This window comes from Falco naumanni, chromosome 4 (assembly GCF_017639655.2).
Source record: "Falco naumanni isolate bFalNau1 chromosome 4, bFalNau1.pat, whole genome shotgun sequence".
NCBI classification, from domain to species: domain Eukaryota; kingdom Metazoa; phylum Chordata; class Aves; order Falconiformes; family Falconidae; genus Falco; species Falco naumanni.
In genome coordinates, this window is record NC_054057.1 from 52170138 (window position 1) to 52186100 (window position 15963).

At 35.8% G+C, this 15963-nt stretch overlaps 1 protein-coding gene across 1 annotated transcript in view; it reads left to right on the plus strand.

The window, feature by feature from the left end:
* The window catches only part of PTPRN2 (protein tyrosine phosphatase receptor type N2), a 665321-nt gene that overhangs the window by 287838 nt on the left and 361520 nt on the right, over positions 1 to 15963 (plus strand). Inside the window, exon 12 of the mRNA XM_040589330.1 lies at positions 15247 to 15326. Within this exon, the coding sequence (XP_040445264.1) occupies positions 15247 to 15326 (80 nt within the window). The remainder of the gene's footprint in view (positions 1 to 15246; positions 15327 to 15963) is intronic.

Below are 15963 nucleotides of genomic sequence, written 5' to 3' on the forward strand. Positions count from 1 at the left end.
TGAGTCTGGCACGTGGTACACTGGGTCGTGCTGTTTGGTCAGCTACTCATTTAACAAGTCACAGGGAGTTCAGCTATGATGAGGTACTGTTTTTCTTCATATGATTCATACTGATGAATGCTCTTCATATTCATCTCCTGAACTAGGAGGTTACGATTTGCCATATCTGGTAAAAAATTTAAGTTGGGGATTTTCTGAAATACTTTTGGTAGGAACATTTACTTCACAAAACTTAATTCTTCCTTAATAAAACAGAAAATAAAAATAGTTTGATAGAAAAGTAGTGGAAAAAAAGGGTCAACTGTGGGAGGGTTTTGACAGTTTGCTGTAAAGAAGTCACATCTTGGCACACAGAAAATAGCTGAAGTCTGGGTAGCATCCAGTTCCTGCCTATGTTTCAGAGGGTTTGGGGCTGGTTATTTTGGCCCATGAGTCAGGTTACTGAAGTGCAGCATCTTTCTCTGCCTTGCTTGTGCTGCCATCAGCTTTTCTTTAACCTTCAGTTCTAGTGAATGCAATTCATCATTTAATACTGTGTTTTAAGCTGTAGTCTGAAGATGTTCCATCTTTAGTGGAAGTATTTATTATTATTTAGAAAAAAAATCTACCCCTTCCATTACTGTATGTGTAGGGAGAAACAGACTACTGGTGAGAAAATCTTTTTTGGGAAACTGACAGATACCAGTCATATTGGCTTTAGTTTTTTTAAAATGAAAATATTCCTATGTTTTGTTTACTAGAAAATTATTTGTATTGATGAATGTCTTTTTGGTTGTATTTTATGAAATGCATTTTTTATGAAAACTTGAGTTTTGAAATTTTAAGAAATTTACAATATTACATGGTCTTCCTTGTAAAAAGAATTTGCATCCTTGATTTTGAATACTAGCAGATAAAGTCTGCTGCACATTTAAAGCGGTAATCCCATGGAACAATTTCTCTGCTGGAATCAGCAGTTTGTGCTTCATTAACTGCGTTCATTTACAGTACAAGAGCACTTTCACCTACCTTTCTAATAGTTAGCATAAAGCCTTTTGGTTATTTCTTACCATTTGATAAAACACAACAACGTTGCAATTGGCAGGCTGTAGATTCATTCTGTAATGAAAAGTATCCCTCCAGTGATGAAGCTAACTATGAACAAACTTTTTTTTTAATGTGTGACATTAGGGAGGCTGGTTATTTTGCATCTATTAATATGCAGTCATATGGCTGTACTGAAAGTACTCATATGGTCAATACTTTAGAAGTGTGTTATGAGTTATAGTAACTCCAAACAGGATTGAACATTGTCTAATACAACATTTTTATCAGCCTTTGTCTTTTAAAAAGATGTATAGATCTGTGAAAAGTTAGCCCAAATCTCAAGTTAGTGAAGAATTCATCCAGAATAAATTTTCTTTATTCAAGAAAACAAGATTCTTTCAATCACATTAAACCCATGAAATGCTAAAGAAAGGTGGAGCTGGCCAGTAGATACACCAGTAGTAGAAGCTTTAGAAAGCTTTAGAAAGAGGCCTCACCAAGCAAAGAATTAATGGTTTTTATGTTAGTTCTTTTGTCATCACTGCACAATTATCAGCAGAAAGCTATATGAGTTTGAAGGCTCTGGTTAGCTTCTGAATGGCCTCATGGAGAAGAGTTTCAGGAAAAACTTGATGTCATGGTTATTCCTAATCCACTGTTGACATATCAGTGTGAGAGTGAGGCCTCTCAGGAAATATGCTTTTTTACTTGGCCTAAGGCATCTTGGGTAATTGAGATCATTTCACTGGCAACTAAAAGTAGTCTTTTTTCTTAAGAATTCAGGTGGTGTTTTTTTTTTTAAAAGGGGGAAATTAGATAGAAAAAACTACTCATGAACCGGAGCCCAAGGATTTATAAAAGGTGTGAATATGACACCCTATTCTACTTCGAACTCTGACCTGAGAATTAGCTTGGTGTAAAATTCTCAATTCTCTCTTTTCCCTCCAAGAATTCTGAGTGGTAAGAAAGTAACAGTGTAGGCCTAAGGGGTTTTTTTTATTATTTTTTGCAAAGATTTCAGAGTAAAGGCATGTTAATGAGACTCACTGGGTTAATTTCACAGTATAGACAAAACCATTACATTAAATAGGAAGAGTGTAAAAACAGAGGAGAGAGGGTGAGTGGTGTGTTCTTCTAAAATTCATAAATTCTCAGTTAAGAGTTTCTTGTCCTTTTCTCTGAAAAAATAATTTTAAAGGGACTGCTTCACAAATACATTGCTACCTTTAGTTAGTTTTGTCTACAAATATATTTTGTTCTTCCCTGTATTTTTAGTGTTTTTCTTGTACTTTGGCGTTGTGTAAGTGAGCAATTGCTTTTGCTATGGATTCTTACCAATTCCTGACTCCCCTGTTAGTTCTTGATTAGGTGATGCATGGTAGTAATCAGCTTATCTTCTCTCTTTCACAACCCTGCCAACTTTAACAGATAGCCTGCAATTCACAGTGTAGCCTCAGGCTTGGCTCCCAGAGCTTCAGTCCACTTCTACAGTTGGTTTGTTGTCAAGTTTGCATTGACATAAACTTTGCTCACCCTGTGAAGCAGATGAGTGGGAATAGATTTTGGGAATTCATAATTAGAAATACTTCAACACTGAAAAAAAGATCCAACATGTTAGCTGTCACTTTTGGATACAGCCTGAATCTTTATGGAAGTAATAGTTATGCTTAATATGTTTTGTTAATGGTTATGTATCTGTCAAATAAATTCCATTATTTCTTATTACATCATTAGAGACCATTAAAAGGATATTAGCATGCTGATGTAATTATGCAAGCAGACGTAAAATGACTATAGTTATGATTTTATAATCTAATTATGGGTGTCCAATGCCCCTGGTGATTGATTATTGGACTGTTATCATGGATTGAAGTCAGATGTGTGGTAGTGTTAGGAGTGTTTGTATTTATTTTTAAAGAAATAATTTTACCACTCTGCAATCTGCAACATTGGCTGCCTTCATGTAATTACAGTTCTTCACACATTATAGAGTAAAATTGCAAACACAAGATGTTATTAAGAAACATCCAAATATAATAAAAATATGAAAATCTGTAAACTCAGCAGTGAGGTCAGTGGAAAGGATACTCAGAATCCATGGTCAAAACCATTGATTAGAAGATAAATGAGTTATTTGTTTTCTGATGAGAATACAAATGATTTCTGAATTTTTAATGTTCTCATACTTGGGGTATTTACTAAGAACATTGCTAAGGGAACTTCTCAGCTCTAAGCTTAGCTAAATACCTTTGTATGGAAAACCCCCCAGATTATTCTGTTTTCATAGCATTTCAGACTGCATATCCTACTATTCTCAGCTTCCAGTTAAGAGTGAGATTTTCAGCTGAATATTAGATTCTCTGATGGATGTTGCACTAGTGCTGATTTTTTCTCTTCCTTCTTAATTCTTGTATCTAATTTTTCAATGGAAAATGTGTAGCAGAGCACTCTATATTCATGCTATAAAATAACATTAATCTCTGTCTGCTGCTCTTGTTTTGAAGTGTAACAATAATTTCCTATATAAGCATATAATATATACATATATATATAACACTGGGGATGAACAGGATACTCATGCTAAATTTCAAATGCTAATATGAATAGATTTTTTCCAGTTGAAAAAACTGATTCTGGTTGTCTAATATAATGTCCCTCATTGCAAAGCCATAAAATTGAACCAGTATTCCGCTATCATGTATGGTTGCTTGCATCTATATTTTATGTCTAAAGCTAAGTTAAAAGACAAAATCACTGATCTTTCAGAGTCTAAATCTCAAACTTCCAGGCCTCAGGTTGGTTGTTCAGCTTTCACCTGACTGCTCTCCCTACCCACGCTGAGACTAGAGGTGAATTCAGTGTTTTACTTGAATAGTTTATTATACGAAAACCTGAAAATTCAGGATAACTGAAGGTATGTATGGAAATTGTATGGAGGCTGCAGCTGAAAAATGCCTTTCCAAATTTGTAGTAGCCACAGCAGTTGGTTTGACATTTTGAAAATAAAATACTATAATTTTTAAATTCAAAGTAATAACTATTTTCAAAATTTAACTAAATTTGACTTATAAGGAAAATGCTTTTATTTTGGTGATAATTATAAACAAAAAATATTATTGACTAAACTCAAGCCATTATTTTTTTTAATTTGTTCAGCTGACCAAAAATATCAATCTTTCAATAAAGGTTAATTATCATATAATCTTGAAATATTTGATCATATCTATGTATTTTTCTGCATCCCTCTGTCTTATTCCATATGCAGGAAATAAAATACTCAGTTAATAAGCAGGTCTTCAATGTTTCATTTTATTTTCGTTGTTCAATGTGTGGCTGCAGGTTTTATTTACAAACCCTGTTTTGAGGTCAGAAACCCCATTTCCTCTTATTTTGGTTTGGGTTTTTGTTTTTCCCTGTGTTGCTCTTCACTGCACTATCAATATGCTTGACAAACTCACATGAGATGTGGCATATTATTAGGATCATACAGAGCTGCAGGTATGCATGAAGAGATTAATGTCAAAGCATTTGCTAGTATGAGGTGTCCAGTCTGATGTCACAGAGTATAGCTTATTCAGCTTCTTCTGTGAAGAACTTCACTTATTGAGACAGATCTTACTGGCTTCAATTACCATTCTGAGTGTTCAGCAGTCCCAGAAGTCAGCTCTCAGTGCTACTGGGGAAAAAAAAAAAAAAAAAAGAAAAAGAAAAAGAAAAAGAAAAAGAAAAAGAAAAAAAATTGCCTGAAATGACTTGGCTTCAAACAAGCTGAGTGAATCTGAATCCGAGGCAGAACTGGATGGTACCAGCAGAATTCAAAGTAACGGTAGGACCTTTACATCTTTATAGGTCCATACCTTATTTGCAAGATACTTCCTGAAGTCTAATAAAAATTCAGGCCCCTGAAAATATTAGTCTTCTCTACTACTTGACCATCATTCATCCTTGGATGTCAGGGATCCTACTGAAAAAATATTTTGAAAAGAAAAACTGCATATCTAGATACAAAGTAAGTCAAGATTGATTTTTCCTACTATACTGTAGTAAGTCCTTAGTGTCAACTATGGTTTTTTACATATTTTTGTGTAAAGACTGGTCTAACAAAAGCTTGAATTTGGAAGGCTTATCGTGAGGACAGCTACAAGGACATTCTTACTCTACTTCAAATCTCTTTTCAAGCAGTGGGATTAGAGACACTTTCCACCTCCTTTTCAAAGAAAAGGCCTTACACAACAAAGCTATACCTGCCATTATTCTTGTTTTTAAGAAAGGCTGAAACGGTTGGGCTGGAATAAATACAATTTGAAAAGCCAGCCAACCATCCCAGTGAAAAGAACGTGAAGTGAAGAAGATGTCTGAAAATCAAACCAAAGTGGTGAAAGTTTGGAAAAGCTTTAAATGCGTTCAAATCGGAAGTGTTGGGCAGGCACACTGATGAGCGGAGCTCCCAGCCTCACCTATTATGAACACGTGCATTGACTGCAGTGTCCTCATCATGCTGTATAGGTTTTATTCATTGTTTGTCATGTTATTTTTCTAACACCTGAAAAACTCAATCAGCCAGTTAATCATTCAGTCATCCAGAACCTAAACACTCGAACAGTACTCGGTATTTTCACTTCATCATGCTGATGGATTATGACATGTGGTATATGTATGCTCTAAATGTGAACATCTCAGGAAATTATCGGTAGCTTGAGAGACAGGATAGTGTGAGGGAGGATTATTTAACCACTGAGCAGTAGTGGGACAGGTAGCACAGTGTCTTGTCAGGTTTGTATCTGCAAACTTCCCTCTACTGTACAGATTCTTCATGATTCCTTTCTCCTTGATTCGGTGTAATTAATCTTCTCTTGCATTGTATGTTAAACATCTGTGGATTGATATTCTTGCAAAGTTTTTTCTAGGCTGGCAGATTCCAGATTCGGCCACCTATGCCATTTAGATTTACTAAGATAAATATTTTAATATTGTGCTTATGAAAAAACATATAGTCCTCCTCCTCTCCTTAAGGTGCTGTAGTACAAACTAGCAATAGATCAATTTTTTTATTTCCATTCCATTTATTGTCCAGAAATTAAGCAACATTTTTGTCCCAGTCTGAACTGTGCTGTGCTTCATCTCAAAAGATACGCCTTTCAGAAAAGTTGAGCAATATTTGTCATCTATTCTTTGATTTTAAATAGCAAACCAACAGGCTAAGGCTATTTGGCATAATCTTGTTTAAAATGTTATAAAAGCATAACTCAGAAATAATGGAACCACTTTTATTCAAACTTGACTTCTTTCACAGATTTAATGAGTCTGGAAAACAAATTGTCTGAAAAATGTACTGCTGTAACTCATTGCATGCAGGCTTTTATAAGAAATTACACTGTGTTTTCTGGTACATAATGTCTAATTTGACAACTAATTTATAATATAAATATACATCATTTTTTTAAAGGAATGAGGATAAGGAAAACAAAAATAAGGTGGAAGTTTCAACCATGCATTCCTTTACTTAAAAATGAGTGATTTCTCAACCTTAGCATTACATTAGTCTTGTGGCTTTTTCCCCTGAGGTACAATATATTTTGTGTGCTTTTCTTTAATAAATGTGCATATAACCAAGATCATTTTGCCTTCTCCACTGTAACTTTCCTGCTGGAAAAATATAAAAATACATTAAAATAACAAGAAGGATTTTAGCCTGCAGCATTTTATGAATTCTAGGTGACAAAACAGAAAGACCATAAAAATCTAGGGAGAGTCTTATAAATAAAAACGTACAAAGTTTGGCTTTCCATTACAATATTTCATCTCATTAAATCAGAGGATTTGTACCTTTGTAATCAAAAGCAGAATGAAATCCAGTGTTATAGATACATCTCCATGTACTCACAGGTCCCTGCTCAAGAGGTTTATACAGATGTGTGGGCTTCTGAAGTTTATCTATCTTTTTTTAAACTTCATATTTCTCTACTACTCATCCCTCTATATGACTAAGAATGCCATCATATTCCTTTTTAAATAAAATTAAATTTTATAACATTATAAGGTAGGCAGGCTATACTTTGTTTCAAGGACTGAATATGTGCCATTGCATTTAATTTATATAACATTGCACATATTATTAACAGGTAATCATTTCCATTCTACAGATGGGTAAATTGAAACTCAAGATGGTTTGCTTGATTTTCCCTAAGGTGGTACAGAATTTGGTGACAGATATGAGAATAGAAACAGAGAACTCTGATTACCAGTCTTGAACTAATGCTTGGTCCACAAATAGAGTAACTAGTGTTAGAAACAGAAAAAGATTATCACGTAGAGATTTGTTTAAAAGAATAGTCCCTTATAGGAGTATATCTTACATCTATGTCTTTCTTGATGCTCCTGCCCTGGTTCTCCTACATACACAAACACACACTTTTTTTTCTCACTTTTTGTCACCTGGATGGATGGGTGGATTCAAGGAACATTATAGACCTGCTGGCCTGGCTGAAAAAGTTAAATAATTATTCTGCACATACTTTTTTACACTCTAGCCAGTAAATATTGCATGTCCAGGTGTATGAGCTGCACCACAGCCCGCCTATGGAAGGGTTTGTATTTCCTTAGGAGCCATAAAGGCAGTCAGAGTAAATTTGCATCTGTAGGTGGGACTGAAAGAGCTCAATGAATTCCACTTGCAGTGCTTCCTTTGCAAAGCAAATGCCTCTGCTTCACAGCTGGCAGGGGAAGCTCCAGAACAAATCTTCTGGTTGGTCTCCTGAGAACTAAAGGACAAGGCAACAAGTTCTTAAGAGTGAAAACAGGAGGGCTCTGGCTGTAGCACTTAGAGATTTGCGGCTTTTTTAATTGAGGCTGCAGCAAAGTCTGGTTTTTTTTGGTATTTGGTTGTGCTGCCTAATCTTCATCAAAGAAATCTGTGACCTATCTGGCTCCTATCAAAGGTGTGAGTACTCTGAACCTTTACCTCTGCAAAAGCCCTAACACATGAGTCATGCTCTTCATTAATTATTAAAAGATTTGTGCGAATTGAGCATAAGGTGGCTATCATCCCAGTAGACTAATTTTACACGGGATTTCAACAGACTCCATTAACAACACAGGTGTGCAGGGGGTAAATAGACCTGAAGTCAGTAAAATGCATTGAATGCTTACTGGCTAAAATTAAAACTGTCTGTTCTTTATGTACCAAGCAGACTACTACAAGGTATAAAGAACAGAAATGTAAATAGAATACAATTATATTTTTTTAATGACATAACTTTTTTATCCTTTACCTTAATCTTTGAGGAGTGAAAGAAAAATCACTGTACATTTAAGCAGAATTTTGAGACCATTTTCCCACTCTCTCAGTGTCCAAGCACTCTTTTGCTGTAAAAAATTATAGCACTTGTAGGGTTTGTTCTTTTAAATACTGTAATTAAGAACCTTATTTTCATGGCAGGCAAAGCTGGCAGCTTTCATGTACTCAGCATGGTGAAAATGTCAAGTTTCATGGTTTGTGACAGATTAATAGAAAAATTATTTTAAAACTCTGCAAATTATTCATAGATATTGAGTAATCATCAGAAGTTGCATTTCGTGAAGAATAAAAATAGGACAAACTGAGTGTAGCATCATTCTCTAAATTGAGCGTTGTCTCTTTTTAAAATCATTTAAATTGTAGGCTTAGCAAAATAATCTTTACCTGAGATGGAGTTGTAAAATGTTTAAAATACTCTTTCATTGTCTTTTGCACGGTAAATTAGTATCAGTGTACTTAGCAAAATTTTGATGCATATAGATTAAATGATTAATACAAAATTAATGACTAATGTAAAATAATTAAAAGTCCATCATTTAGTATATTGGGTGGTACCAGAGACCCACCAAACATGGACTGCTGTTGTTGGAAAGCTTCTCTTTCTGCACCAGTCCTCCCTTTTCTGTGACTTGGCTCTTGAAATTCTTTCTAACGACAGTAGTGTGTCAGTCAGAATACATTTCATTATTTGCACACCTTGTCATGCCCTTTTCTTTCCCCCTGAAATGGTGTTCCGTGAAGTCGCTCTGCAGCCCTGATGGTTTCAGGGAGAGAGAAGAGGGCGGTACAAGGTGGCCAAATAATGACCTGATTTATGAAGACTGTAGATGTAGCTTGCAGAGGTTAGTCTGAGCTGCAACCATCAAATCCAGACCTAACTTTTGTTTCCATGTAGTTACATTTGCAAGATGTGATTGCTCTGAAACTGTCAATCTCTATAATCTTTGTGGTCTATCTGTTACACCTCACCCAGCTGCATGGTGTAAACCACTCTAATGAAATGCGGGTGGTGACAGAAAATCAACCACTAACTGGTGAGCACTGCAATTAATGTCTTTCCCTTAGCAGGGATTTTGCTTTTTCATCTTTATTACTTGGTCATTGTCAGACATAAGGTGTGATGTTAATACAACCAATGTTTGACTTCCTCCGTGCTAGCTCTGTGCTCAGTACAGGACCACATTTCCATAGAGAGTGTTGCAAACAGACAGTTCCTGCTTAGTGTATATAAAGGATATACATATAAATAGATAATGTATTTTTGGCTGTATTGCAGCATGTTGTGGAACACTGTGTGTCCTTCTGCAGTTTAAGAAGCATGTTAAGAATTTCCAGAGAAGGGCTCAAGAAACTCAGTTTACTAAAACTGGGAAAGATTTTTAAATTGATCACTGGCTTTAAGTACATACGTGTCAATAGTAATGTGAGAATATATTCAGCTGTACATTGACATTTGTTTTGTTCAGGTGCAAAACGAAGAAAATCTTTGAAGAGAAAAGAAGTTAGAGAGTAAAATGTGTGCCTTTTTTGTATTAAGTTTGGGAGATAATCAGTATTCTCTACTCACCAGTTCAGGGAAGTTATTTTATAGTAGGTCAGCACAATACATCCTTAGATTTCCTGACTCTTTGAACTTTAGTCAGGTACCTGCTTTTGTAATAAAAACCGAGTATGATGCAATGCTTCACAAAATAAATTTTGGTCAAAATTTCTGGTTAAAAACGTTGGTGAAACTTGAACCAAGTGGTCAATGGATTTATACCTGGTCTGAGTAACAGAAGGAGAGCAAAACAGCCAGTGTACACTTCTTAATCCCTTTATGTTATAGGACAATGACCAGCTGCAATTTTCTGCCTTTGCTTTGCTCTGTAAATCACATCATATAAACATACTGTATTACAAAAATGCCTCTTTTCATCATGTACTTTTCCTTATTAATTTGATTTGACATAAGTATGTTTATATAGCTATGTATATAATAGATAAACCCATTTACAGCAGTATGAGCATTTTATTTTTTCCAAAATTGAGGTGAAAAGACTTCAATGCAATATAAACAATGGGCATAAGCTTCAAATTCCTAAACACAGTAAGCACAGAAATGTGTACACATTGCAAGTCATTAGTTCAAGCCCACCAAACATTTCCTGAGACAATTACCTTCACTGCTATAAAATTACTTCGCACAATCCTCTGGAGCGTTACTAATTGCTTTTCTTAACCTCCAGAGATTAAAGGATTTTGAAATGAACATATAGGCAAGTGGTGACTCTAATTTCAAATCTAAGCTTTATTAAGGCAATCTCTGTTTTACAAAATAGGGTCATTAAGAAAACGTTTAATGTTGGAAATATCCAATCCTAACCTCCTCATCTTCCTGAAATCTTGAGATATTGCACTCTGTCTGTCTGTTTTTTAAAAATGCAGTACAACCTCAACTCATTTCCATCTGGCATCAGCTCTATGTGTCATCTTCAAGAGTACACGTAACCACATTGGCACTTGTTTCTCAAATCCTTTTCCACTAGGGGGTATGATAGACTGTGACTGTATTTCACAGTAAACCTTCTGTATGATGCTGTAATGCTAAAGTATATACACTTGAGGGAGAAGAACAGGCATGCAAAGCTTGGTACATAATTTATGGAGATTTAAATCCTGTCATTCATAAATATAATTATAACCTACGGCTTGAAAGTGATATGGACCTTGCCATATTGATCATGCTCCAGCTCTGTTTATTCAGATGATTCATTTGTTGACAGGCAAAAAATAATAAGAATGTTGTTAGTCAGTAAAAGAAAGGAAATACTTCTATTTTACACGAAGAATATTGTTTGTTTCTGTGCATGTTGTACACCCTCACACTTTCAGATGGGAAGTATAAACCCAAGGGGAGGGGATATTATTAAATCAGCAATCAACCTTCAAGTCATTTTGGTATAAACACTGTAATTATTTCATCTCTAGTAAACAGAATATAAGACAACAGCACATAAGGGTGACAATTTGCAATATGCTTTGAATGTCTTTGTTAAAAAAAAAAACCTATTATGGCTGAAAGCAACATTATTGAAATTAAAAAAAAGCAGAAGTTGTGACAGCTGACAGAGGGGGTAATTAGTCAGTAAATTTTGAGTAATAAATTTAGCAGGTCATTGCAAGAGACATTACATTTTGCGTGGGGAGAAGTCACTGTTTATTAGCCTTGAAGCCAGACCTGCTTACCTTTATTCAAAAAAACTGTCATAGCAAAGTATTAGAAAAGAATGATAAGTGCAATTATAATAATATAGTCCAGATGCCTCCTGAAACTCACAATCTTCTCTTATTTGGGTGGAAGTTCATGTCAGAAGAGTCAACTACAAATTTTCAAAGGTATAGCTGTATTGGCATTGATGGGGATGGGGGGGGGGAGAGTGGGGAACAGTCAAAAAATCTGATATAAAATACTGTCTTTCTAGATTAAAAGTGTTACTACCTAACATTTTTAATCTCAGGTGCAGCAGATGCATGTCTTAGATGCAGGCTATGTTTCAGCCTGGGCGTTGCGCTTTAAGCATTTTGGTGGGAACATTTCTGATGGTTTTCACCGGCATACCTGGCGGAATGCTGGCGTGATGTAACCTGCCAGCCAGGAGGGATGCCTCTGCTAACAGGCAGCACCCTGCCTCATCTGTGGGAATGGTTTGTTTGCAATTCATCAGGTCATAAACAATCGCGTGCACTTCAGTGAGCCTCCGTATTTAGAGTGATGTAAAGACAATTGCCATTAATATTAGCTAGGCTTCAGAGGGTTTGACAGCCGCATGAAAAAGCAGTCTCATCTATCTAATTTAAAGTTCCTGGTTAGGTAGTATCAGGGGTGCATTTTATACATCTTAGAACCTTTTCTCAGGCTGGTTGCCCTCTTATTAAAAAGTCTTTTTAAAAAAACTTTGCAGTCATATAATTACTGGTTTTGTTTAAATGCTCTCGTCCAACACATAATGAACAGCGAGGAATTCCCCAAAGGGCATCTATTGTTATTGAAATGTTTATTTATTGAGTGCTTTTGCCAGAAGCCCCCATGAGAAAAATCTCGTTTTATGAGCTCCTGAAGCAGTCAGTTCCCAAAACATCAAGCAGAAATGCAATTTTGACCAAGTAATCTCAAGGTCTTTTGTTTGCTTTTAAATAAACAGCAGAATAACAATGTGCATGAAGTTGTGACAAGAGCTGCTTTATTTTCTGTGTTTTGTAAACATTCCTAGTGAAGCTGTGTTTATGTAGTGCTCAGGTGATTCCTTACATTCAAGCACTCAGTTGTTACAGTAGAGAAAAGCAATACCTCTCATAGCAATATATGAGTGGGTATTTTAAACGATTCTGAGATCTCTTCTTTCTTGCAAAAGAATGGTGTTAACCCAATATCGTCCCACTTGCATAGGAACTTCTTTCCCATCCTGCATTTTGCTCTTTATTTCCCTAAATTGTCTCATCAGTGACAAGAAGTGGCAGTGCTTGTGGCAATGCCTACATGGGCACAGCTCAAATCCTGTCCTGTTCCTGGATTATCCAGTTGGAGTCACTAGAGAATAGTGCGATGGTCCCTGCCAGGCTCCACTTTGAAATCCTGTCCTCTCACTGCCTGGGCTGGATCACTGAAGTGATCCAGGTTTAATCTATATGTTTATAATGATGCCATGAAGTGCATAGCTGCATGGAGTGGGGCAGGAGGACAGCTGAGGGGGGAGTGAGCCCTGGGGCAGAGACAGAAGCAAAAACCCAGGCAAGGGGAGAAACATTTTATGTCTTTGCTGGTAAAGCTAAAGTGTAACTACGTTGTGCTTGAAAGTGTGTATTGGTTCCAGGTTCTCAGCTATAATGGACTACGCAGTGTAGATTTGTGGGGGAATACCTAAAGTTATTTTCTTCACCCTGCCTTTGTCATGGGACAGCTATATACTGGATTGGTGCCTGCTTTTATTTAAAGCAGACTGCTAATTACACTGTAAAGGTCCCAGCAGCTAGGAAGGAATCATCGTGTCTCTCAGGCTGGCAATGCAGAAAGGACAGTGCAGGATTGGTTATATTCAGAGTATGGTATGATGAAACTCCCAGGTGACTTTTATGGTTGATTATCTCAGCGTTAGCGACAGAATTGGGGAATGGTGTGAGTTTTTCTAAAGCAGTTATCTCAAATAAAGTACACTTCGCAACTCTTGAGTATGATAACCTAGAATAATATTTAAATGATGCTGATAAATACTTTATAATTACTTAACAATATTAAAATACATTTCTTATACATTAATGACTTGGCATCTGAAGTGTCCTTTAGCAATAAAATATCTGTTTTCTTTTTCTCCTCCCCCACTGAAGAGTATTTAGAAAAAAATGATTGATTAATGACAGTTCCTATTAACTCCAGAATAAAATGTGCACAGTGCATACTTTGCTAGTAAAAGATTGAAAGGATGCATCTTAGTCTTTCTCTGTTTCCCTTTGTAGAGCTTGAAGCAAAGTCTTATGGTTAATAACAATTTTTCTTCCTGAAGTGGAAATAGTGTAAAGGTATTCCTGTCTAGGAGATATGTGATGCAATTAAGCACACTTCATTAAGTGATCTTTGTTGTTCGAATGCAAAACATTAACATGTTAGTAAAAGAATAATTTAATATTTCATTTCAAGCTCTGCAACAAAAATATTTTTAAAGTTATTTCTTTTATGCAGCAATTTTTCAGACTTCATTCTTTCGTAAGTCGCAACTGTTACATGTACAGTTCCAGCCAGTGTATTTCACCTTTTAAGTAGGGTTGTTTTAGTATAAATGTAATTCTTTTCACTGATTATATGAATAATAGAAACTAAGGAACTCACATAATACGTAGTATGTAAGTAAACTTTTTTAATAGTGACAATTTTTGTCTTTGCTAACCCCTTGCACTCTTCTTCTCTGTAAATTATTATTTTATAGTTTCTATAGTCTCATGTTACCTGGATATTTATTTATTTTTTCAAAAGACATTTACTATATCTCTGTGTGTGTATTTGTTTCATATATGTATGTACTTCAGTATAGTTTTAAGGATATCAGAACAGAAATTTCTTTATTCCTTTCATCAGATGTGCGTGTAAGTTGGATATGATTGGGATGGGTGGAGAATGAATGCAACATTACATATATGGATTTATTTTTCTTTAAAAATGCACAATTAATTTTTTTGGTGAAACCCTGAATAATTTACTCTGTCATTCTTCATCTGGCTGATCAGTAGCTTTCTCTGTAAATGCCTTACAGATTTTAATGCCATAAAGGACCATGAAGCTACACCCCAAAAGGTCACCACAGAGTCAAATCATTCCCCCTCATAAGTTATTCAAAGAAGTGATTACCTCTCTTGTTAAAAGATAAATACTTTGTGGTATCTTTCTGGTCAAAATCACCCATTGGATCAAATATGTCCAAAATCTTTTCCCCACACATTGTCTTGCAGATCGAGATAAATATAAGGAGGTTCTTCGTTGTCCCTCTGGCTTTTAGTTGTACCAGCAGGGCTAAGCTTGTACTGATGTCAATCATATAAAATTTGAAACTACTTGTAATCTTCTTTGGATGCTAAATTCCAGTGATGATCTATGCTGTACTTGTGTGAATAACAATTTTAGTGCCTTCATTTTGCTGTCTCCGTAATAAGAATAGTATTTACAGGAGTGCTCTGAAGTTTAGTTAATGTCATCGAAATCCTTTCAGATAGGCAGAAGATACGCACAAGAAACCACAAGAGGTATAAAAATGTATGCAAATGTAGCTAATGAAGCAAAAGGAAGAGGGCTAAATGGTGTCTTAATAGGTTCTCTTTAAAAACCTATTTTGATAAGGAATATTATGCCATGTCTCTTGATTATGAATCTTACATTTTTTAATAATCTCTTCCAGCGTGCTGGGACCAGCTGTGACCTTCAGAGTGCATTCAAACCTCCAAAATATTTCAACTGAAGATGTTGCTGAAGCAGCAGGTAAGTCCTTGTCCTCCATGCCCAAACCATGACTTCCTCCATGCCTGTGCAGTGGGCAGTAACACTGCAAACAGTGCAGAGACACCCTCTTCTCCCAGGAGGATGACATTTAAAGAGGGAGACAGTTGAGAGGTGAGTGGCACATATGGGAAATTGAAGTGCAACATCTCTGAGTCAATTGAAACTGCCTGAGAATTCCTTGCTTAAGGATTTCTTAAGGATAAGGATTAAATAGACACTTGTAGTCAAGGTCTAGCATGGTGAAAAACTCTTCAGTGTTGACATGAACTTGCAAGAACCAATTGGCCATTTGTAAACTTTCACTTTTCTGATACTTTGTTTCAGGGATCAAAAATGTTATTACATCTTTGCCTTAATTTCTGGATCAAAAGACAGTAGAAATATACCTGTGTTGTTGTACTGTTTAGGCAATTTCAACGACAAGTTAATCTTGGGAGTAGATGTATTCCTGGAGCTAAACTGCTTCCAAATAACTACCACTGTTCTAAGGACTTCTGTTGGCTTCTTGTCAATTTGGCTACTAATTGTATTATGGAGCTGTTGACTGCGAGAAATAATCTCTGCAAAGTAACTGAGTTGGTAACTGGTTTGCTTCCAAATTACCCAATTGATAGGT